The 23,277-nt window shown below is 44.9% G+C and overlaps 1 protein-coding gene across 3 annotated transcripts in view; it reads right to left on the bottom strand.

Moving 5' to 3' along the window:
- The window catches only part of cep89 (centrosomal protein 89), a 46,726-nt gene extending 26,587 nt beyond the window's left edge, over nt 1–20,139 (bottom strand). Inside the window, exons 1-16 of one of the 3 annotated variants that reach the window (XM_068599432.1) lie at nt 19,860–20,139; nt 19,089–19,195; nt 18,463–18,609; nt 17,967–18,159; nt 16,471–16,522; nt 15,322–15,420; nt 14,651–14,890; nt 14,006–14,148; nt 12,901–12,951; nt 11,832–11,915; nt 10,712–10,815; nt 9,933–10,048; nt 9,424–9,604; nt 8,809–8,976; nt 7,580–7,721; nt 5,323–5,412 (exon numbers count right to left, since the gene is read on the bottom strand). In XM_068599432.1, coding sequence (XP_068455533.1) covers nt 5,323–5,412; nt 7,580–7,721; nt 8,809–8,976; nt 9,424–9,604; nt 9,933–10,048; nt 10,712–10,815; nt 11,832–11,915; nt 12,901–12,951; nt 14,006–14,148; nt 14,651–14,890; nt 15,322–15,420; nt 16,471–16,522; nt 17,967–18,159; nt 18,463–18,609; nt 19,089–19,195; nt 19,860–19,901 — 1,959 coding nt within the window. In that variant the 5' untranslated portion in view covers nt 19,902–20,139. The remainder of the gene's footprint in view (nt 1–5,322; nt 5,413–7,579; nt 7,722–8,808; nt 8,977–9,423; nt 9,605–9,932; nt 10,049–10,711; nt 10,816–11,831; nt 11,916–12,900; nt 12,952–14,005; nt 14,149–14,650; nt 14,891–15,321; nt 15,421–16,470; nt 16,523–17,966; nt 18,160–18,462; nt 18,610–19,088; nt 19,196–19,859) is intronic. The other 2 variants (XM_068599433.1, XM_068599434.1) reach the window with 2 other exon arrangements.
- Nucleotides 20,140–23,277: the final 3,138 nt, after the last annotated feature.

The following is a 23,277-nucleotide window of genomic DNA, read 5'->3' as shown; positions in this document are numbered from 1 at the left end:
GATCACTGCTGCTCTATCTGTCTCTGTGAACACTAGCTCCATGTTTTCCTGTGTTTCCTCTGTCATCTACAGACTGCAGCGCTCAGCTTAGTGCCACACTTCTGGGTACAGAAGCTACTAGACAGTGAAATAAATGGAGAGTTATTTTCTATAAGTTGCTTGTGGACTCGTTTCTGTGTCTGCTGCTTCAGTCCATGACATCGACATCGCTGTCAGCGGCTCATCGTTCAGACGCTGCCGTTAGACTGCAAACACAACCACAAAGTAGGGACTGAGTTGTACTTTGACATTAAAAAAGGGGCATTTTAATCTCCAATCCACTAGATTTGTAAATTGTATTATTTTTGAGGCGCAGCGCTGCACGAGATTACCGTCAAATGTCACCAAAATAACAAAAGCTCCAAAGCGAGACACAACAAAAGAACAATTTATTTCACGTATAATGATGGAGACTCAGCTCGAGTGTATCTCTTAAATCAAAAAGAGATGGATCAGCTTCTCGTTTCTTTCTTTTTAGGTCAATGACAGTCAAAGATAATAACGCAATAAAGAGCTGCAACGGGTCTCCAGTTAGAGACACGATGAAGAGCCAAAGACACAAAAACACAAAGACATCACAGCTGAGAAACGTCTGCAGAGGTCAGACAGAGAAAGAGATTTAATTTCATGCCTTAGTGGACTGAGAGGAGGAGGAAGAGGAGGACGAAGAGGAGGACAGAGAGGAAGACAGAGAGGAAGATAAAGAGGAAGACAGAGAGGAAGAGAAAGAGGAAGACAGAGAGGAAGATAAAGAGATAGACAGAGAGTAAGATGAAGAGGAAGACAGAGAGGAAGACAGAGATGAAGACAGAGAGGAAGACAGAGAGGAAGACGAAGAGGGAGAGAGAGGAAGACAGAGAGGAAGATAAAGAGGAAGACAGAGAGGAAGACAGAGAGGAAGACGAAGAGGGAGAGAGAGGAAGACAGAGAGGAAGATGAAGAGGAAGACAGAGAGTAAGATGAAGAGGAAGACAGAGAGGAAGACAGAGATGAAGACAGAGAGGAAGACAGAGAGGAAGACGAAGAGGGAGAGAGAGGAAGACAGAGAGGAAGATAAAGAGGAAGACAGAGAGGAAGACAGAGATGAAGACAGAGAGGAAGACAGAGAGGAAGACGAAGAGGAAGAGAGAGAGGAAGAGAGAGAGGAAGACGAAGAGGAAGAGAGAGATGAAGAGAGAGGGGAAGACGAAGAGGAAGAGAGAGAGGAAGAGAGAGAGGAAGACAGAGAGGAAGACAGAGAGGAAGATGAAGAGGAAGACAGAGAGGAAGACACAGATGAAGACAGAGAGGAAGACAAAGAGAGAGAGGAAGACAGAGAGGAAGACGAAGAGGAAGACAGAGAGGAAGACGAAGAGGAAGACAGAGAGGAAGACAGAGAGGAAGACAGAGAGGAAGACAGAGAGGAAGACAGAGAGGAAGACAGAGAGGAAGACGAAGAGAGAGAGGAAGACAGAGAGGAAGACGAAGAGGAAGACAGAGAGGAAGACAGAGAGGAAGACAGAGAGGAAGACGAAGAGAGAGAGGAAGACAGAGAGGAAGACGAAGAGGAAGACAGAGAGGAAGACAGAGAGGAAGACAGAGAGGAAGACGAAGAGGAAGACAGAGAGGAAGACAGAGAGGAAGACAGAGAGGAAGACGAAGAGGAAGACAGAGAGGAAGACAGAGAGGAAGACAGAGAGGAAGACAGAGAGGAAGACAGAGAGGAAGACGAAGAGAGAGAGGAAGACAGAGAGGAAGACGAAGAGGAAGACAAAGAGGAAGACAGAGAGGAAGACAGAGAGGAAGACAGAGAGGAAGACAAAGAGGAAGACAGAGAGGAAGACAGAGAGGAAGACAGAGAGGAAGACGAAGAGAGAGAGGAAGACAGAGAGGAAGACGAAGAGGAAGACAGAGAGGAAGACAGAGAGGAAGACAGAGAGGAAGACAGAGAGGAAGACGAAGAGGAAGACAGAGAGGAAGACAGAGAGGAAGACAGAGAGGAAGACAGAGAGGAAGACGAAGAGGAAGACAGAGAGGAAGAGGAGCGTTTGTCCTGTGGATGTGCTGTCTGACATCAGGACTGTGCTTCATCTACCTGAGCTGAGGCTAGTTTATTAGTTTATTTATTTAAACCTCATGTGGGAAGAGAACAACAGCTTGTTTCAATACCGGAGGACAGTGAAGATGAGACCTAGCATGTACACATGCTACGTATGCACATGGACTCTTCTCACATGGTTTGAATTACACAATGTTCGCAGTACATAAAGGATCCTTAAGAATTCAACTCATTTCCTGGTTTTCAGCACAGAATTTTTTTACCAACGCAATCAGTTAAATTGATCGAAGGATCCTTAATTTCTAATTAATCACAAACACTAAAGCCGATCACAAGGAGCAAACATCAATGCGATCCTGATTATGTGAGAAAGAAATACTAACCGAGAGCGGAGGAGGATTGTGATTGAGAGGAAAAGTCCCCCGCTACCATGGAGCCGCAAACCTGTGACCTGGCTCTATTTATACAAGCATTCACTAAAATATTCAACAATTTCAGGTGTTTTAAGGAGATGGAGCAGCATGAATTTTAATTACACATGAATAATGGAGTCGCAATCTGCCTTTTTCGCTTTACAGCACACACTTAACACACAGTTCATGAGGCGGCAACGTGCGCTCCAACCACAGCGCTGATGAGCATCAGGTGAGCGCCGCTCACTCAAAGGAAAGCTGCTGGCATGAGGCAGCATGTTGGTATGAAACCAGAACATTTTCAATGACCACCTCGTCTCAGAACGAATCACCTGCTGAGCTGCAGGACGACAAACGGGACCGAGGCAGGTAAACGGGTCAGGAACAGAAAGCCTCCTGTAGAGGACTGCTGGTGGGAGGACGCTGCAGCTGGCCCTTCAGACACGGAGGCATTCACATGAGGACGACACACGGTTATCTTCACGGACAACGTCAGAAGAAAAGTGATCTTCTCGCCTTCATCACGGACACAACTGGCTTTCTTTGTGGTATTTTTTTCCAAAGCAGCACGTTTTCCCATCAAGGGAACATGTGCCTGGTTACTTGGTTACTGAACTCCACCTCCATGAGAGACGAGTTGAGATTGAGTTCATCATTTTAACATAATGTGGACATAACTTTCCTTTTCCTCTTCAGGACCTTCACAGCCTTAATGTCTGGTGGAATTAATAGTCCCACTAATGTGCTTGATTTAGTGTCTTCCTCTGATGATGAAAACTCAGATTTCAGCACATGTCCTGAGCACAGCACAGGACATGTGCACCAGAGCCTGGTGCACATGTCCTGGTGCACATGTCCTGTGCTGTGTTCAGGACATGTGCACCAGAGCCTGGTGCACATGTCCTCCCTGCCCGTAAATGATTAACACATGATTACACATGAATCAATACTGGCAGTCATCTTTAGGACTTTCTCATGCAGACACTTCATGACTCATTGTGTTTCAGCTGATCTCTATGACAGCTGCTCTAACCACAGAGGACGGCGTCTCTGTCCGCCTGTCAGAGACAGACATGTTTATTGGAGGGACCGGTTGCAACTTTTGAATAAGCACATTTTGAATTCTGCGAAAGCGGTTCATAACTAGAGTTAGAAACAATTCCTGTTATCTACAGCTCCAGAGTAAACACAGCAGCACCTCGAAGGAGAAGAAACTCTTCATCTCCATGTGTCATTCTGTGTTAATACATTGTTAGGATGGCAGCGAATGAGGGAGTAGTCTCAGGGAAATAGTGCCCGTAAACATTTCTTCAACAAGCTCTCGCCGACACAATTAGTTCAAGTGGAAGAATCGATTAATCTCAAACACTAGAGGTGATGAGGTTACAAGAGCACAGTGGACTCAGATCTTTTAGTAAAAGTAAAAGGAGTAAAATGCTCTATTAGACCTACAAGGAGGCACAAAGTTCTGCATTCAAACCCTCAGTCCAGTCAGCGGCCTACATGGCGTCCTCTCAGTCCAGTAAACAGCCTTCATGGCGTCCTCTCAGTCCAGTAAACAGCCTTCATGGCGTCCTCTCAGTCCAGTAAACAGCCTTCATGGCGTCCTCTCAGTCCAGTAAACAGCCTTCATGGCGTCTTCTCAGTCCAGTAAACGGCCGTCATGGCGTCCTCTCAGTCCAGTAAACGTCCTTCATGGCGTCCTCTCAGCCCAGTAAACAGCCTTCATGGCGTCCTCTCAGCCCAGTAAACAGCCTTCATGGCGTCCTCTCAGCCCAGTAAACAGCCTTCATGGCGTCCTCTCAGCCCAGTAAACAGCCTTCATGGCGTCCTCTCAGTCCAGTAAACAGCCTTCATGGCGTCCTCTCAGCCCAGTAAACAGCCTTCATGGCGTCCTCTCAGCCCAGTAAACAGCCTTCATGGCGTCCTCTCAGTCCAGTAAACAGCCTTCATGGCGTCCTCTCAGCCCAGTAAACAGCCTTCATGGCGTCCTCTCAGTCCAGTAAACAGCCTTCATGGCGTCCTCTCAGTCCAGTAAACAGCCTTCATGGCGTCCTCTCAGTCCAGTAAACAGCCTTCATGGAGTCCTCTTAGTCCAGTCAGCGGCCTTCATGGCGTCCTCTCAGTCCAGTAAACAGCCTTCATGGAGTCCTCTTAGTCCAGTCAGCGGCCTTCATGGCGTCCTCTCAGCCCAGTAAGCGGCGATGACGTCATACCCGTTGGTGCCGCCGCACGCCATCGCCACAGCGGCGAGGCTCAAACCAAGATGGCGTTTGGACGCATGTAGAAAAAGTTGTGGTCTTAAATAAATCCAGAGTGCTTTAGTCTGAGGCCTTCAGAAAGAGTCTTGATGTCATGAGACAGTGATGAGCGGCAGGAACACAGCACATGTAGCATCACTGCAGCGACATTAGCATTACGCGCCACAGAAACACTCAAGAGAGCAGCGAGCTAACTCACAGCAAACTCACAGCAACGCTGCTGTCATTGATGGTTTCACGCTCCACGACTGACTGCTGCTGAGTCGACGCTTTATTAAAGATAGGAAAATGAAGTGCCAGAAAGTCAATGTGTGCATTCAGAGTGGTGCAGACGGATAGCAGATGGATCACGGAGCGCCGTGCAGAGGGCCGGTCGATGGGAAACAGATTGAAGCGTTAGCGCGGACGAAGTCGACTTGATGTAAAAAGCTGCGTTCAGGTGAGGACTGTTGAGGCTTTGAGCCTCACATGCTGCCTCAGCTGAACATCAGGTGAAGCTGCCGCCCCGCAGCAGGTAGTTTGTTGGCGGCATGGTCGCGTGAAAAGGGACGTTTTGAACAAAGGAACTTACTTTGACTTCTTCCTGTAGCTTTCCGAATCGCATTGTGCCGTTCAGGATCCTGCTGACGAACCCCTGCTTCTCCTGCTGGAGAACCGACGCCTGGGAGGAAGAGGAGGAAGACAGGGGGTTACTGATCCACACACACACACACACACACACACACACACACACACAGGTGGATGGAGGAAGCAAGGGATTATGGGGGGACGATGAAGAGTGAGAGTGTTGAATCAGCTGCCAGTCATCAGTCGTCCTGTGTGAGGTACACAAACACTGCTACACAATGCCCAAGTTCCCATTCACGAGAACAACCAGAGTCTGTCTGTGTGCAGGACCACGAGGAGGATACAAATCAAAACACAGCATCAAATCACTGGTGAAACATCTCCACTGCATCGTGAGAAGCTAGTGCTGGAAATGAAAGTTACTCTCAGCTAATTGAACGCACAATGCAATTTAATTTTAGTTGTTAAAAACTGCTCCCGAAGTCATTTTTTGGGAGTTTGGGATTAGAATAAGTCACCGTGTTTATTGTTTGCATATCTACACTCATATGTTTGTTTCTCGGTTGGACAAATCCACCCATTATAATAATAAATGTTCCTGAAGGATCTTCAGTATTGTGCTGAGAACATCAGATGCTGGATATTAACGCAGTAACGCTGAAGGTCACAGCCAGAAGTCCTTCACCTCCTAGAAACAGACTAATGCGATCCGGCCACTACACAGCAGATAACCAATGATATTGTATTTGTGCACGCACAGACACACACATTAATTGTGGTCATTGTGTTCTCTTCCAGACAAATTGGTTCTTGTTAGCTTTAGACCTCTAACATGGTGTCAGTCTGACCTTCCACACATGATGGCTCTAAAGCCGCCATGGCAGAGTCCCTGAATCTATTAACATTTACCAGAAATGTTCCTTCCTCACTTCCTGCAGACGACTGAGCCCACTTTATTTGTTTCAGATTAGCAGGTGTTTGGGTTTGGTTTGTCGTGGCTTTGACCGTCTGATCTATTCTCTCTCTATCTAAGTGAAGTCACTACACACTATGTACGTTACCATATGAATACAAACTAAATATCATTATGTATTATTCTGGTGTACACTGTTATGGGAGATGACATCTCACTCCTGCATGTACTATATTTTGCTGATTTTGCATCTACTAATCACAGCACTGTGTGTTTTCCCTTCAGACAGCACCGCTCTGTGAGCTGCAGCACAACACTGGTACCTGCACTGCTGGCCTTGCACTTTAGAGTTAAGCTGCTCTTGATTAGTCGCCTCTGGGGATCAATCAATACGGTCTTGAATTAAATCAGGTTTAAGGTTTCATGATTTTAAAAAAGCTAAATCGTCGTCAGATGATAGCAAGTGAGTTTAGGAGATTGTTCACCTGCATGCAACCAAAGCTCTCTGAAAGATGCTCTAGTTGGAGGAAAGCAGCTCCTGCAGCATGAACACAAGTCTACAACCTGTTTAAAGATGTAGAGGAAAGCAGCTCCTGCAGCATGAACACAAGTCTACAACCTGTTTAAAGATGTAGAGGAAAGCAGCTCCTGCAGCATGAACACAAGTCTACAACCTGTTTAAAGATGTGTAGAGGAAAGCAGCTCCTGCAGCATGAACACAAGTCTACAACCTGTTTAAAGATGTGTAGAGGAAAGCAGCTCCTGCAGCATGAACACAAGTCTACAACCTGTTTAAAGATGTAGAGGAAAGCAGCTCCTGCAGCATGAACACAAGTCTACAACCTGTTTAAAGATGTAGAGGAAAGCAGCTCCTGCAGCATGAACACAAGTCTACAACCTGTTTAAAGATGTGTAGAGGAAAGCAGCTCCTGCAGCATGAACACAAGTCTACAACCTGTTTAAAGGTGTAGAGGAAAGCAGCTCCTGCAGCATGAACACCGACTCAACCTGACGCTCTGCATCATTCTGTTCTCACAGCTTGAACGTTATTGTTATTATCTAGAAAATATATTCAGTGCAAAACAGGTATTTGCAGCTACAATAGGTCATATTTTAGCCAAATATGAGTTATTTTTTGCAGAGATAGAACTTGATCTGCATTGTTCTAACAAAGGGATGCACATGTTAATAGTGTTTGTCTCATGGAGCGATCTGGTTTACTTGAAAGGGATTTAACAGTTTTGAGAACCAGTGCAGTCGGGTGTCAGCGGCGCTGCTGCTCCACTTCCATCATGTGGACCACCGGGTGAACAGAATCTTTCCACACGATCAGTAGCATTGATCGTACCATTTGCAATAGTTGGTCTCTCTCCAGGGAAATGTGCTCAGCCACAGAAATGACAGCTTCCATGTAGCGCCGAGTCTTTTCCTCTTTCAACACGCAGTCTTCCTTCTGTCTCTGCAACACACTCATCCTCCTCTCCGCTTTCCTGGCGGATGCAGAGAAAGAAGATATTGAAACAGAATATAAGAAAAGAAATAGGAGGATGAATAAAGGGGGGAAGGGAAGAGATTCAGAAAAGAAGGTTGGTGGTAAAACGTCTCGGGGGCTAAGGGAAACAAACAATAGAAAACAGAGCCAACAAAGAGTTAACTGGATGATAGCTTGAGCCCTTCATGATGCGTGAGCGGTAAAAGAAACACTGTTAGCTCATCAAACACCTTCTGACAATCTTCACACCTCAGAATGAGAAAGTCCACATCAATCTGAGCTCCGGTCTGCAGGGAGCAGAGACCAGAACACGATTAAACTGTAATCCCTGATGAAAATAGGTTCTGTGCCGATGCAAGAGAACCTGAACTGTGGTGAAATGTAAATGCTGGCGACTTCAGTTCATGTCCGTACAAACGGTTAAATAACTCGCACCAAGACATACCTTTGGATGTCCTCTCTGGGTGAAGGGGAATGTTTTTAATGATATGGGATGAAACGCTGAACAAAGCAGAGCTTCTGGTTCTCACAGCGCTGACCTCTCCAGCAGCCAGAGGTCAGCCTGCAGCTCAGATCTCACTTTAAGTGGGAGAGCTAATTAGTGGTTTGATTTAAGGTTTTCTGTGTTAAACTCTCCGGGTCACACTTCAATTCAATAATTACGAGGCAACATCGTAAAACCATTGTAGGACCTGCAAACCCAAACAGGTATTTCATTTCACTCCGTCTGACCGCACATCTGACGAGGTCGAACAACGCCACGCAGGATGATGAGGTTGCTAAACTCCATGTACTAATGAGGATAATGGAGGCGTGAGCTTCTATGTCTCCAGAGGCTGAAGTTCAGCAAAATAAGCAAAAACACCTGTGTGGGTGGACAGGTGTGAAGGGGCTTTAAATACTCACATGATGCGAGGTTTACTGCGCACTAAACAAACAGATATAATATATATATATTCCATTGCGTATGATGGTACCTGGAGCAGTATTGATGGCACACATTAGTCTCATGAACAGCTTCAGCAGCGAGAGCAGTACTAACTAACGGACATGAAGGAAGAAGTCTTCATTTGTATATTTAATACCTGTTGGCTTGTTTGGTGAGATCCTGCTCAGCCTCCATGTTCCTCACGTCAGCGGTCAGGTCGGCTTTGTCCAGAGCCAGACGCCTGTTCTCCTCCTGCAGGCTGGACAGTCTGAGGAGTAACTCGTCCATCTCGCTCTTATTCTGACTCTCCTGCTTCTCCAATTGTCTGCGACACAAGAGCAGGTTGCACGTTGTAAAACACTTGGTAAACACTTCTCAACAAACAGTATTGGACACAATAAAATGTATAAACCTACGTAGTTTTTTTATTGCTTTTTTTTTAATTACCTTTTTAAAATCTGTGTTTCTGGCTCACTTTCCCAACGTGACTAATGTCACTACGTTGAGGGTTGAGTCACGTCGCAGTGCCTCTGTCTACTGCAGTTAACACTGCAATGATTCTTCTCCTGTGTGTTTGTCTGGTCTTGTTCTTGTTTTGTCTTTGATAAATGGATTTTAAACTGAATAAACAATCAAATGAACTAACTGAACTGGCCTTTTGGACCACATCAAGGACACTGTCCTCTTTTTCTAACAAACAGCGAGCCAGAGTGTTGAGCCCACTGATTTTAGAGAAGGAACAGTTGGATGAAATGAGGCGTTGTGGCCGTACCGCCTGAGTTTCCCAGCTATGTTGCAGTGTTCGTCCCAGGTGACGGCGTCCTTCAGACGGGCCTGCAGCACGTGGACCTCCCTTACGTTTTTCTGCAGCTCTCTCCGGCTCTCTTCCTGCTCCTCCTGCAGATGCTGATTTTCCGCCTCCAGCAGCATCAGCTTCTTGCACACCTTGGACACTAAAACATGAGGGGAGAGGCGTTCTGCTTGTTTAGGGAACACTGTTTACTTTAATCCTCTTCAACCAAAAGAGAACGAAATCAGCGGTTCATGTTTCCACTTCCAACATAAAATACTGCAGGATTGTAGCTGAAATCGTCACCAAGCTATTTCTTGTTATTTGCTTGTATACTCATTGTTATGCGGTGAAAAACACACAATCTGCTGCGGGCTACAGATCTGTGGTGCTGTGTGTTGGCGTTGTGCCTCTCTGCACCTTCCAGCCGCCGCGCTCGGAGACAGCAACAAAGTGGCCGCGGCCGTAGGGCTTTGAGGTTGTCTTTGTACCTTCAGAACGGTGTCTGCTGTGGCCGGCCTTGGCCTTAACGTGCTGAGCCTCCAGCTGATCAATCAGAACCTGGTTCTCCTGCAGCACCAGTAGGGCCTGTTGTTGTAGCTGGTGACTAAAGGAGGGGGAGAGAGATGAATAGCATGTCTGTAGCACAGAGCTTTCATGCCGTACTGTTAGTTTATTCATAGATGGATCATTGTTGTTCTTCATGAATACTCCTGTATGCAGCGGTGCTTTGCAGTACAATCACTGGTGAGAGTGAAATCATCATGATTTGTATGGAAACTGATGAACTTTAAACGGCTCCTAACACTTCATCTCACACGATAGGACGGCACAATAGGACACATCATGTATTGTACTCTAGTCTACAGTAAGAAAAGTATTTAAACGCTCTGATGTCTACTTGAATCTTCACATTTTTCTCGAGTCGATGCTTAATTTAAAACAGGTTGGCGTGTCTCCATCTGACACAACAAATAGATGTAAACTGCAGGAGTCGGCATTCAGCGACGGTACAAGCCGGTGTGGTGAGAAAAGACAGAGCAGTGATGGGGAAGATATAGGAGCCCGGCAGAAGAGATAAAGGTTTTACTACTTTTATGTCATCCTATCACACTATACAAGCTTTAGGTACAGACCCAGAGACAGGCAGGCAGTGGTGCAGAAGGACGTATTTCATTTTCACTGCATCAGGGAAATAAATGGTGACGGCCAAGCGAGTGCTGATGGTGCCGATGGAATACACAAGCACAGAGAGAGTATTTACTCTTACCAGTTCTTCTGGCTGGCCCCTTCGGTCTTTGCAATTTCACCATGGAGTCTTTCATTTTCCTTGATTACAGCCTCTACATGAACACGCAACCTCTTCACCTCCTCCTGTGGCAAGCAGACAAAGACATATGGATTTCTGATTTTGAAGGACGGCCAAAAAATAAATCCTCGACCGTGCTGCCAACCCTCTGCTCAGGATGAAGGTCTTTCAAGACAACAGCCTTGAGAGCAACTCCGGCTGCACCCGCTCACCAGGGGCCATGAAGCGAGACAAGTGGGTTAGCCAGCTATCTCCTACATTAGATTAGAAAGCTGTATTAATCCCACTCATTTGCCACCCATAGACATGGTTTCCACAGTGCACGACAGACAGAAAGCCCATTCCAACGAATACATAATACCATAAAATGCCATTTGTGACATGAGCGACATCAGAAAGATGCTGGAGCTCCAAAGCACATCTAAATGAGTGATATGAGTGCTGCTGGAACAAAAGACCTTGTGAGTCGTTCATACTGAATGAGCTTCTGAGTCCATTAAACAGAGTAATGGATGGCCTTCAAAACACGCCATTGGTTTTAATTTGGCCCGTTTTCTCTTTCCTGCAGGGACCTCAAGTGTGAGGTCCAATCAATGAGGCTTTCTGGTCATCTTATTGATCCTGTTTATATCATCCACAGGGATGAAGTCTCCCCACAAGCAAAGAACACCTTAAAGAAAGAAACGAGAGATTCCCTGATATAAAAAAACATGAGGAAGCTTTGAGCTGATATCAAACTTCCTCAAGAAGGAAAGCTGGAGTCTTTGCAGGTGAAATGTGCTGTCAGACCTAAACATGGAGAAGCAGCTTCAGCTCCTCTGCTCCACCCTGAACGTCTGGAACAAGGTGCCTGAAAGCTGCAGGCCAGCTGACCAATCAGCTGTGACCGTCATCATTTCAACAAGATCATAATTCATTTTTGATTAATAATTGAAAATATAGTCAACACCCTCTGTTGTTTTTTTACTATGAAAACATTGCACACACTGTTGAACAGCGTCACTGAATATGATTGTGACATTCCAGTCAGATGGATCTGTGTTGCAGGTTTCAAAGGCAGCACATTGATCACATATCTTACCTCAGTGGTTTGCAGAAGAGCATCGTTCTCATTCATCCTGTCTTCATAGGCCAGCACCAAAGGAGATAAATACTTCATGTCCAGCTAAAAATCGTTAAGAAAACGACAAGAAATTATTAAAACTGGCCACAACTTAAAAAAAAATGAAACTATTCACATATGGGGCTCATCAAATGAGGGAAAGTCCTGTTCCAGGCACTGTAGTGGTAAATCTGGTGCAAATGGGCTTCAACCTCCACTGAAGCTGAGCTTCCAAACTATCAGACCCGTCTCGTGTCACCAGAGCAGCCGGACCGGCCAGCGGGGATACTGGAGGCCGATGGAGGTGGGCGTGTCCCACACCGGCCGATACCACTGATGTTCACGCCCCATGGTATTGCAGTGAAGCTACGAGGCGTTAGCTTCCTTATTGAGGGGTTTTCTCTGCAACAAAAACAGGCGACTGTGGGCGGAGCCTACGCCCGGACAACGCCGTTAAAACCTCTTAACGCGCTTCACCTCTGCTCGCGGTCACAGAGCTCGTGAGAGCTTCACTGACCTCCTGAACCCAGTAATTACAATGATCAGTCTTCTTATCGCGAACATCTTCTCTTACAGTTTGTTCTGTTTACTTCTACAATAAAGTTAATTCTAACTCTACCCTCTGGTTCCAGTTTCTTTATTGTGTGGTCTTTCTCTGCTCACGTTCATTCCTTAGAGCTCTGTAGTTATAAGAGTTATAAAATCATACTGCTATTGAAGTGTGACAATAGCAGTATGATTGTATTGCACGTGTCCATTCAGGCAAATTGCTGGATCCGAATGTTATAAAAAATATATATATGATGTCATTTCTTTGTAATGGTTCATAATAATGTGTGCGGGTATATTTCTACTGTGAGCCGGTCTGACGTGTATGATTACACATCTATGTACACATGTTAAATCCACATCAATCTGCTGAACAAACAACTTGCAGATTAAGCTATCAGACACATTGATTTGCTCATTTTTGACTGTTAACCAGCCACACGGTTAGAATCTGGGCATATTCAAGTGATGCGCTTCACAGCTGTATAGAGGTACTGACCAGCCAGGGGGGAGGAGAGCCCGTCTTCGGTAAGCCGCTGATCCTTGAGCTCTGCAGGAAACAGTCAGAAAGTTCGTCATCATGCAAGCGTTAACCTCTTCAGCGCCGAGCAGCCCCACAGCGCCCGATACCAGACAGGGAACCTACAGAATGAGTCAAGTGACGTTTCCTACAGGATGTCAGGAACCACGGCGTTGATCAACTTCATTTACATTTCTGAAATACAGAAAAGCCTTGTGTCCCTCAAAGAAAGTCAATCTTTTTTATTTAATGTTTAAATGGTGATAGAGGATTAACGTCTGCTGCTAAGCTAAGCCAAAATGTTCTATCGCAAAGAACATTATAGTACGTAACTACAGAACAAATGGGAAATCAAAAGGAAACGGCAACGTTAATGTGGCGTAAGGAAGCGGACACAGTTCAATTCCAGCTCGGCCAATTTAACAAATCCAGATTCATCTCCTACTGTCACTCGCGGATGAAACTACTTCCTAATCTTTTCCTTCATCTCTTCCTTTCAGCCGTCAGTATTGAGGGCAGAGACCTCCAGCAACAGCAGAAGCAAACTGGTGCTGATGAGAGCAGAGATCTCTTGGTGTGAAGACACAGCATGAGGCGGCCATGATTAAAGCCACAGGCCAGCTTTCTTCTGCAGCGTGAAACACACAAAGAAGCAGCACGGACACACACACACACAGACGGGAACAAGTGACTCCTTTAGTGCGACAAATCAGATTGAAGGACAGACAAAAATAAGCTGTGTTTAGCTCAGTGGGGATTTAGATGACAGGTTTCTGTCTTGAAGGCTTGCTGTGGAAATAAAGTGATGCACTGGTCATAGATTTCCTATAAAAGCTGATTAAATTGGACAGAGGAGAGGATTGCATTACAAAATACATGTTCTGATGGGTAACAGAAAGGGCCCAGGTGGCACGAGGGACCGGTCTACAGGTCAGCTTTGTAAGGCCTTCTGCCAGAAGTCTCTCATGCACGGCATGAGCTCATAACAGTTCCACAGGGTCTACAATCAGGTGGCAGGAGGTCCCGTTCATAAGATGAGGTCCGAATGGAAAAGGAGACGGCGTCACCGTGCAGCGAGCCATACCTCCTGTTTGGACAGCGGTCTGAAGAGGGTCTGGTAGCGGCTCAGCTCCACATTCAGGCGGTGGACTGTCAACTTGAGGGCGTCGTTCTCGTCCACCAGCTCCTGAGCGTGTTGCCTCAGATTCAGCAGCTCAGCCTGGCTGCCTGTAAGCACAGCAGATCTCTTTGTACATATTTTATTTCATGTTCTTATGCAGAATGCCACGAGAACTGGAAAGATTACACTCGATCGATTCAGAAATTAGAAAAACCCCTATATCGTTATGATAAGTTCAGGAAGAAGGGAGCGGAGGGCTGGTGTTACCTAAACTAAAGACCACTGCAGTGATGCTCTGCTTCACCCTGTGGTCTAATAAAACATAATGAACGCTTCACCAGCAGAGACAGAATAGTACTTTTCCACGCTGCATCTTTCTGCCCAGCGGGAGGTCTCGAACCACCGAGCCAACCCTCTATGTTTCATCCTCCTTTAAACTCTTCATGATTTTTATATTTTCTTTCTATTATCAGAGCCACATCTACTCACAGCCGTCTGCAGCTCTCTCCTCCCGACTCACTGATTCACTCCCTTTCCTCCCCCCATTACTCCTTATTCCACTCTTTTGATGCTCTTCCTCCCTCACATCTTCCTCTTCGTCCACTCTACCTGCAGATGACCTCGGCTTGGAGGAGGCTTGGCTGTGACTGATCTCCTGCTCCAGCCGCTGCAGTCGCTCCTCCAGCAGCTTTTCTTCATTTACTCTCCTCGTGTCCTCCACCGGCGGCGCCCACGCTGCCTCCCTCTGCCCCTCGGTGCAAGCCTTGCTGAGCTTTGGAGACGGCTGGGTGGGGTGTTTGCGGTGTTGGGCTGGGCTGGGCGGGTCGGTGGTTGGGATGGGAAGCTGGGCTGTAATAAGGAGGGTCAATACCGTATTATCAATAGAGAAACATGTGAAGACATACTGTATTCCTAAAAACATGTAATCTCCATACACAAGTATCTCACACATCAACAGAGGAATGTGTGCATGGAGCGGCCCATTTCTTGAACTGTTAACTGTTAAAGTCATAGATTAAAGTAATCTGTCACTTAAGTCACTTAAACAAAAGTTAAAACTAACTGTATAAAAATGCAATAAACGTAAATATAAACATTAGTGATAACCGAGCCAACAGAGGGAATATTCCCATCACACAAAAATCTATTTCTGTATGATCTAAAGCCATGTTTTTATGTGCTAGAAATCAAAAGCTGGATAGTATTCAGCAAAAGGAATAAGTTAAAAAATAATTGTCAAAATGGCAAGAAGACAAACAGCAGGCTTCTGTGGGACTCACACCCACATGGCACATCTCCCCTCCTCGTGGGGCTCTTCCTGACGGAGGCTTTCTGATTGGTAGCGTCACCACAATGAACACCGGTTTCCTCTGGAAGATCTGAGAGATAACGATACAGAAAGTCAGCGACAACAGGATGAACGCCGGAGAAGAAATATCTTGTAATGAATTACTGGCAGATAACAAAAGTAAAGCCGACATGAAATGCCTGCAGAAGAAGTGATGCTCCTGTGTGCTTAACTGTAGAAGCCAAGCTTACCATGAAATGCAGGTTGTTCTGTAAAAGTGACTTTCTGCAGTATGAAATACAGCCAGACTGTGTGTCTGGCAGACACAATTTAGTTAAACGTAGAAGAATTTTAAGGACACATAAAACATTTTGGATTAGCACCGGGAGAGCCTGAGGCCAGCTGGGGTAACAACAACTGTATAATGAGGCTGTCCATCCAGCTCCTAATGGTGTAAGGTGCATTATGTCTGCTGTGAAACCACATTTTGGTTGAGTTAGAGTTGTAGCTCCGTCGTCCTCTCAAGCCTGAGGAGGAACCTTATGAACAGCAGCCGAGTCTCCGTTTCTTCTCTGTTTTCTTTGTATAGAAGAAAATTCCAAAATCCAATTGCATGTCTTCATACATCATCCGTTACATTTATTCTGCTGCATGTTGTATGCATAATATTTATGGATCATTTCCTACTTTATGAGATCTGTCTGTTCATCCGTCTGTTAACAATTTATAATTAGAAGCATTCCAACTACTCTGAGTACTAGCGGAGGCTGCAGGGAGATATCGCTGTCTGACGCCGCCACACTATTGTCTGTTGGAGGTATTTAATGTGAACATAATGTGTAAACTGAGTAGACCCTCAAGGTTTAGAAAAGTAATTCCCTGTCAGAGGCAGTACGTTTGCTCGTGACTATATAGAAATATGCCAACATTAATTTAGTTAAATACATCAAAAAATCTTGCATAATTGGCACAGTACTGCAAATCTACAGTATGTACGTATTGACATCTGAAGTTGTTTTATCGGGCTGTAAGGTTACAGCTCAGGTAAATGTACAATGGATTGCCTCATTAAACTATACACAGCATTTGGGTTTTATTATAGGCTGGGTTATTTTGCTTCTGACAGATTATGAGTAATTACCTGGAGAAGGTGCTCTTCTGCTCACCATCTGAATGAGCCGGGGTGAAGTGCTCTGAAAGACAGACAGGCCCAACCAACAGACAGGCGGTCAGAGACGGATAATGAGAAAGTCTTTTCAAAGAGGTTTCCAAAGCCCTTTTGTGCAGACAGCACTATGCCCATTATGGCCATTGTCAAAATGTGGAAAATAAAATCTTGTTAGTGTGTTTACAGCATTGTTGCCGATCCCCAGAGACACATTAGGGCCGTAGTAAGAAAACAAATAAAAATAAAGAATGTGGCAGACTGAACAGTGTCATCTATGGATTGGTTCAAGGCAGAATGCTCAAGCGATTAGAAAATAAACTATTTTCATACGCTAAGCTGGCTGTTTATTAACTCACTGAGGTCATGTTCTCGATTTTCAGCATTTCTTGAATTCACCTTTTAAAAGGCATGGCATATGAGATACATACCCATGTTTTATATACATCAACATTTGCAGAACAATGAACTATATTCTTGAGCTAAATTGGCTGTTTATTACAAACATTTGATGCAGTTCTTGCAATAATAAAGCTACCTTAATAAAAGTTTACGAGAGAGGTGCTGCAGTCTGTGGTGCTGCTGAACCGCATGCTTTCAACACAGATGTGCTTCTGTTGTTTTGTTACCCTCGTTAATATAAAAGGGGATGGACAAAATAATAGAAACGCCTGTTATTTTGGGCGCTCGCCTTGGATTATGGTAGAAAGGATGAAAGATAGTGTCCTCTGCTAAAATGTTGTCAGCTTACTCTAACTGGTGAACAACGCAGCAGGCAGCGAGACGCTGAGCGCAACCAACGGGGGAAACAGAGCCCAGCAGGACCATTAGAGGTTAGCAACCCAATGCAGCGATATAGAGGGACAATAACATGAGTGGAAAAGAAAAATATGCTGTCAGAGAAGACTCTTGGGATATCACCGTTTCTCAGGTAAAATGTATAGACATAGAGCCTGGAGTTGGCGACCCACTTCTAATACCCTGTGGTAAGGGACGACCAGTATTCACAATTACAGAGTCAGTTTTCAACGCAGGTTGCAGGTTTAGAGGAAGAATAAATTGTCGCCACCTGAACCGTCAGAGGCAAACGATGCAGAATGATGTTATGGGGCAAAAGGAGAAGTCTCAGTAAATAAATAAAACATGTGCCAAAGGTAGGAACCCTACAATGGCACATAAACATAGCTTTACAGAGAAACAATGAGTAGTGATTCAGGGGCACTGAAAGGACATCTCAACACTCTCTGCAAGCTTGATACACCTTCTCTATGGTTTAAGGCTCAATGAACCATGTTACCTTAATTCTGTGTGAAAATGTGCCCCCTAGTGGATCAGACTGGTACCACAGTACCCACACTTAGCGTCAGAGAAATCACAAACTGAACCACTTATTATTTGAAAAAGGATAAGTGGTTCTAACGAGTCAGAAACTTGCTTACACATAACAATGAGGTCGTACTGCAGTGTCTCACCTCAGGTTTAAGTGGCACAGAGTAGATTGGTTCTGTGATTGAACAAATCACCTCTCTGTCAAGAGTTTGGTAAACATGTTCCTCCCCATCATCTTCACTTTCCATCTCCTCTTCCTTGTCTTCCAACTCCTCCTCTGAGTGGTCGGGGGAGGACAGGTACGGTCGGCTGCCCAAATCGTCTGACCATCTGTCCCTGAGGGAGGTAAAAAAGTCATATTTTTTCATTTTAAAAGGTCACATCTCACGTTTTACAGACATCACTTTTGCTCTATTTCTCTCAGATTTCCTATTTGAGGAAGCTCTAACAATACATTTAGTGCCACTTCTTAAAAGTAGGCCCCATCATGTCCCCATGAGGCCCATTTTTCTACTGTGACACGCTAGACAAATACAGCCCCACGTAAGGTTTAAATTTAGAGAGTTACCTCTAGGAATTGGAATAATTTGTCACAAAGCTTGTGATAATACTAATGTATTTGCCAGAGGGAGTTTTTACCTGATGAAAAGTTCTGTGCTGATGTTTGGCTCAGCTGTGAAGGACTCTGATTGGCCACTTTCAGAGAAAGACCTCGGCCGGAAGGTGGGGATGGCCCATGTCTGTCCAGTGAGCGACGAAGACCAGATAGCTGCTGCTAAGGCCGATCTGGAGATGAAAATACATCATTCATATGAGGAGGGGCAGATACTTTGTGTAATAAACGCATCAGAAATGCTGCTAATCATGTTAAAACTGTATTATTTGTAATGTTGATATTGATGTGATACATTGTTGGGTAAATGTATGATGAAGCTTAGTGTTAAATACATTGGTCATGGTAAGAGTCTTCTGAATAGCAGTAATAATAACAGTGAAAGCTCTTACAGGGTGAGACCAGAATACATCTCTTCTACAGCAATAGAGGTTTGGTGACAGCATGACGTTACACATAGGCTTTTACGTTACAGAGTTACGTTAATAAAGAAGGAGTTGCATTTATTGTTTCAGAGTTTCATCTCAAGGTACAGAAAGGGATCGGTGATGAATCACTGGATATGTCCCAGGAATGTCATACAAGGAGGAGATGAAGGAGTAGAAGGAAACACAATGAATGGATGTTGGAGGTGATGGAGGTTGTTAGGTACCTGGGTCTCTCAGGTGAGGGGTTTGGGCTGCGGGGGGGCGGGGTACGAGGCACAGCAGGCTTGGGGGCAATGGAGGCAGCAGGGATCAAACCATGAGCTATATGCTTCTACACAACACGCACAGGGAAGGGTTGAAGAGAGGGTTAGCGTCACATGGACACACATTAACACGCGCACACACACACACACACACACACACACACACACACACACACACACACACACACACACACACACAATGTGGAAACATGGTGGAGGAGAGTTTGAGTTTGTCACGCTCCAACAAACTATTCACATCCACACGGACGAAAAACCAAAGAGGCTGACGTCACAGAGGTGGATGGGTGGGGAAGGATGATTACAACGTGATTGATAAACAACAACACTGGACACAATATAACAACAGCCTGTTGTTATATTGTGTCCATTACATGTATTTCTAAATAGCAGCAGAGAGAATAAATCGCTCATTGAACTCGCCGTTGTTTGGTCAACAACATGAACACCATCACACCACTTGACGTATTAACGTGACAACCCTGGTTTTATCAAAGGCTAGCTTAAGCACGTCTGAAATATCTAACGTGAGGCTAACTTTTGCTTTCAAGGTGATCTAATTAGCAGTTAACAGGTAACTTAGCTAACTAGTTGGGTTAAGTAAAAGCTAGGTTGGTGTTAGCTAAGTTAAGCCCCTAAAACAATCATTTAAACTAGCTTGTTTAGCTAGACATTAAACACGGTGAACGTTTTTATAGAAAACGCGAAACTTACAAACTCGTTGTCTTTCTCCCTCCTGAAGTTGAATTTTAACATAGTGGAAATAAGTGCAGACTGTCCCTTCAATAGCGTTAGCCTGAAGTTGTCCTTCAGTTTAGCTTGACTTGGGTGCAGACCGTTCTTTGGGTGGAATAACAGGAGAAAGGGCTTCGTGTCGTTGCCATTGTGTTTCACAGTATCTGTCCTATTTCGCCCTCAGACGATAAAGAAAATGAGGCAAGCTAACGCTAGCAGTGTTCAACAGGCTGCTGTTTGCAGAATATTTCTCGTTTCTAGACGCTTCACAGCAGGACGGCACCTTCCTACAAAAGCAGCGCTGATTGGTTAAACGTGAGGGGCGCAGCCAATCAGCGACGAAGACGATTCACATAGCAACGACGTCCTAACGACCAGCGGCCAGGTCGACAGGGGGCAATGCCGTCCGTTAAAAACTAAATATGTTTTTATGTGTCCATAAAACAACAATAAGAGGTATTATTAATACAATATACAGCATACTTTAAATGTAATGTGGCCATCCAAATAACTTTGCCAGTTCAATAAAGCTCCAGAAACGTTGCATCTCCACTAAAAGAATGATTAAAACTTTAAACTATCCCCATATTTATCTACACTGATTGATATAATAAAGGTTTTCCAAGCATGAACATAATGATAGGGGAAACACATGTCATAATATCCATCTCCCCATCTAGTCGTCACTGTGCAGGGTGACTGTAATAATATACTTTTAAAACATACAGTATATTTCAATCCTCTTTTGACAATAAATGTGCTTAACATTGGTTTTATAAAGTGCTGACCTTTGCCCACCCTATTGTGTCATACACATTACCTTTCTTTTACAAACATGTCTGTGTGACATTTCCACCAATGACAACGTTTCAATCCTCTCGGCTCTGGGTTATAATAAACATCATACAATAAGCATCAGGTGAAAAATGACGAGATAGATAACAACACCATCGATTTTATTCCACCATTTTACATCTGCAGGGTAAGTCAATACATGATTCTTTGCAGCACTTTTTTATTTTTTTATATTTTTTACAAGTCTGTGTCAGTAGCTCTCCGCTCTTTAACCGACAATCATATCATTTAACTCTTGGTAGGAAAATTAATAAGCACATGGCCCAATCTGTCAAACTCCTCTTTATGAATTGATGTATCTCAGTTTCTGAGAATTTGTGTTATCGCCTATCCACATCTCTGTCCCTCCACACTACTTGATTTTATTCGCCAAATGTACGATCATCACAGGAGATGATTAAATAAGAAGATGAAGCAGGAAAGGTTCAGTTAAAAAGTTAGAGACAAATGCTCTAACCCCGAGGATGATCACTCCAGACGTTCTGCATGACTTGTGTAGAGTTTGTCACGCAGGGAACACTTTCGATGGACAAACTGTTCCAGCCTGAACTGGGAGGTGGAGCTGGGGGGCAGAGAGGAAAGCCAGTGGAGATGGTGACTAAGTCTGTGTGGAATGGTGAGAAAGGAGGTCGGATGTTTTCGTAGTAGAAAGTCTGTAATCTTGGAACAAACACATAGCTGTGCTTGAGCTCAGCAGACAGACAGTCGTGCCTCAGCACGCCTCAGCAGCGTTTGGGTGCAGGAGCGCTGGAAACAGATGGCGCGCTGTCTGCTGTCAGTGCGCTCACTCCCACCGCAGCTTGCTGCTTAATGAAATGCAGAAGAAATGCTCGCTTGCAACTGGCAATCAATACAAGGATCAATACTCAATACACTAATGCAAGCTGCGCTTTCTATCTCGGGGCTTAAAGTGTGTGTCCAGGCATAAAATGTGGAGACAAAAATTCGACAGCTTGATGAAAAGTTCTGCATGCAGCACAATGTGTTGTCTGTAGGTCGTGTCTCTCTTACGCACGCACACACACACACACACACACACACACACACACACACACACACACACACACACACACACACACACTCACACACATGCGCACACACAAACACACACGTCATTCCCATCACTGCATCACAGTTAGAGTCCATCCAGCTGGTCAGACAGACAAAGCAGATGAGGACCCATGTGTGTTGGTTTATTGCTTGTGTGTGATGTTGGTTTAACAAGCTTAGAGACTTTCAATAATGCATAAAGGCAGACAGTGTGTGTGTGTGTGTGTGTGTGTGTGTGTGTGTGTGTGTGTGAGAGAGAGAGAGAGAGAGAGAGAGAGTACACACACAGCTCTCAGCCTCACATCTTCTCGCCCGTACTCCAGACAAAGAGTCAGACTAACCAGAGATGAGAGATAATCCTCGAGACAACACTGAGTGTGTGCTTCAGGTGAGAGTCAGACCCAACCAATTGTTGTCGGATTGTGAGCATTTTACAGCATTTTATAAAAGTATAACACCACACAGCCAGCCAGGATACACAAGGGAAGAAATGTTCTTGAAATGGGGGAGCTTGAAAGAAAAAGGTTGAAGAGAACAGAAAAGAGAGAGGGGGTAATAAAAGGTGCCGGATGAGAGCGATGCGGGCGGAAACAGGGGAGAGTGACTCCTGAATTACTCCCAAATGATGGAACGACCTACCCAATGACATCAGGACAGCAGAAAGTCTCTATAACCGAAAACACATCTCTTCCAACTAAACCTTGAATTAAAATAGTTTTTAACACTTTAGTAGCACTTAAATTGCACTTACTTATTGCACTTTGTAGTTTGGCTTTCTTCAGGACATTGTACTTTTGGATTCTTGTTGTTCTGAGTTTGTACTCATGGTTGAATGCACTGATTGTTAGTCGCTCTGGATAAAAGTGTCTGCCAGATGAAATGAAATGTGAAGTGAGGAGTTGAGGAGCTGCATGGCCGTGGCCTTGGTTATTATATTTTCCCGTAGCTCCATCATCACACAAGGTGAAATAACCAGTCGTTGATACAGAACACAGAACAATTCTATAGACATGAGATGTTAAGAGTCATTAAAATGTGAGGAAATTCAAAACATCTCAAGTGGAACTGCTGTGCACTTCTCATGGTAATGATTGTATTTTTGCTAGAGGGTAAAAAGACATAACATAACAACTGTGGAAGCCGAGGAACTATTTAAATTATATACGCGTCTGCCCATGAGTGCCAACTTGTGAAAATGAACCACAAGTGAACACTTAAAGGAGCCAGATCTGACATTGCGAGCCTTTTGGTTGCCCTTTAGCAGCTGGAGGGCGTGCTGGCGGCCCACAACCAACAGTGCTAGCAGCGCTAACGACTAGCACTGACAGAGCTAGCGGCGTTAGCCTCGAGGGGAGCTAGAGGCAGCCGTGCTGCCGGGTGGGGACGCTGTTATCAGCTGTTACTTTTCAGTGGACGTCCACACTCAGTCCGCGCTCACATGCACTAAAAGCAACCGCGTCCTCGCGACACCGGCAAAGCAAAGAGAAGCACG

Source organism: Clinocottus analis, unplaced genomic scaffold, assembly GCF_023055335.1.
Source record: "Clinocottus analis isolate CAN_PGR_092001 unplaced genomic scaffold, fCliAna1.0.p SCAF_47, whole genome shotgun sequence".
Classification (NCBI taxonomy): domain Eukaryota; kingdom Metazoa; phylum Chordata; class Actinopteri; order Perciformes; family Cottidae; genus Clinocottus; species Clinocottus analis.
The sequence above is the reverse complement of the archived record's forward strand: the minus strand, read 5'-3'. Positions and strand labels throughout refer to the sequence as shown.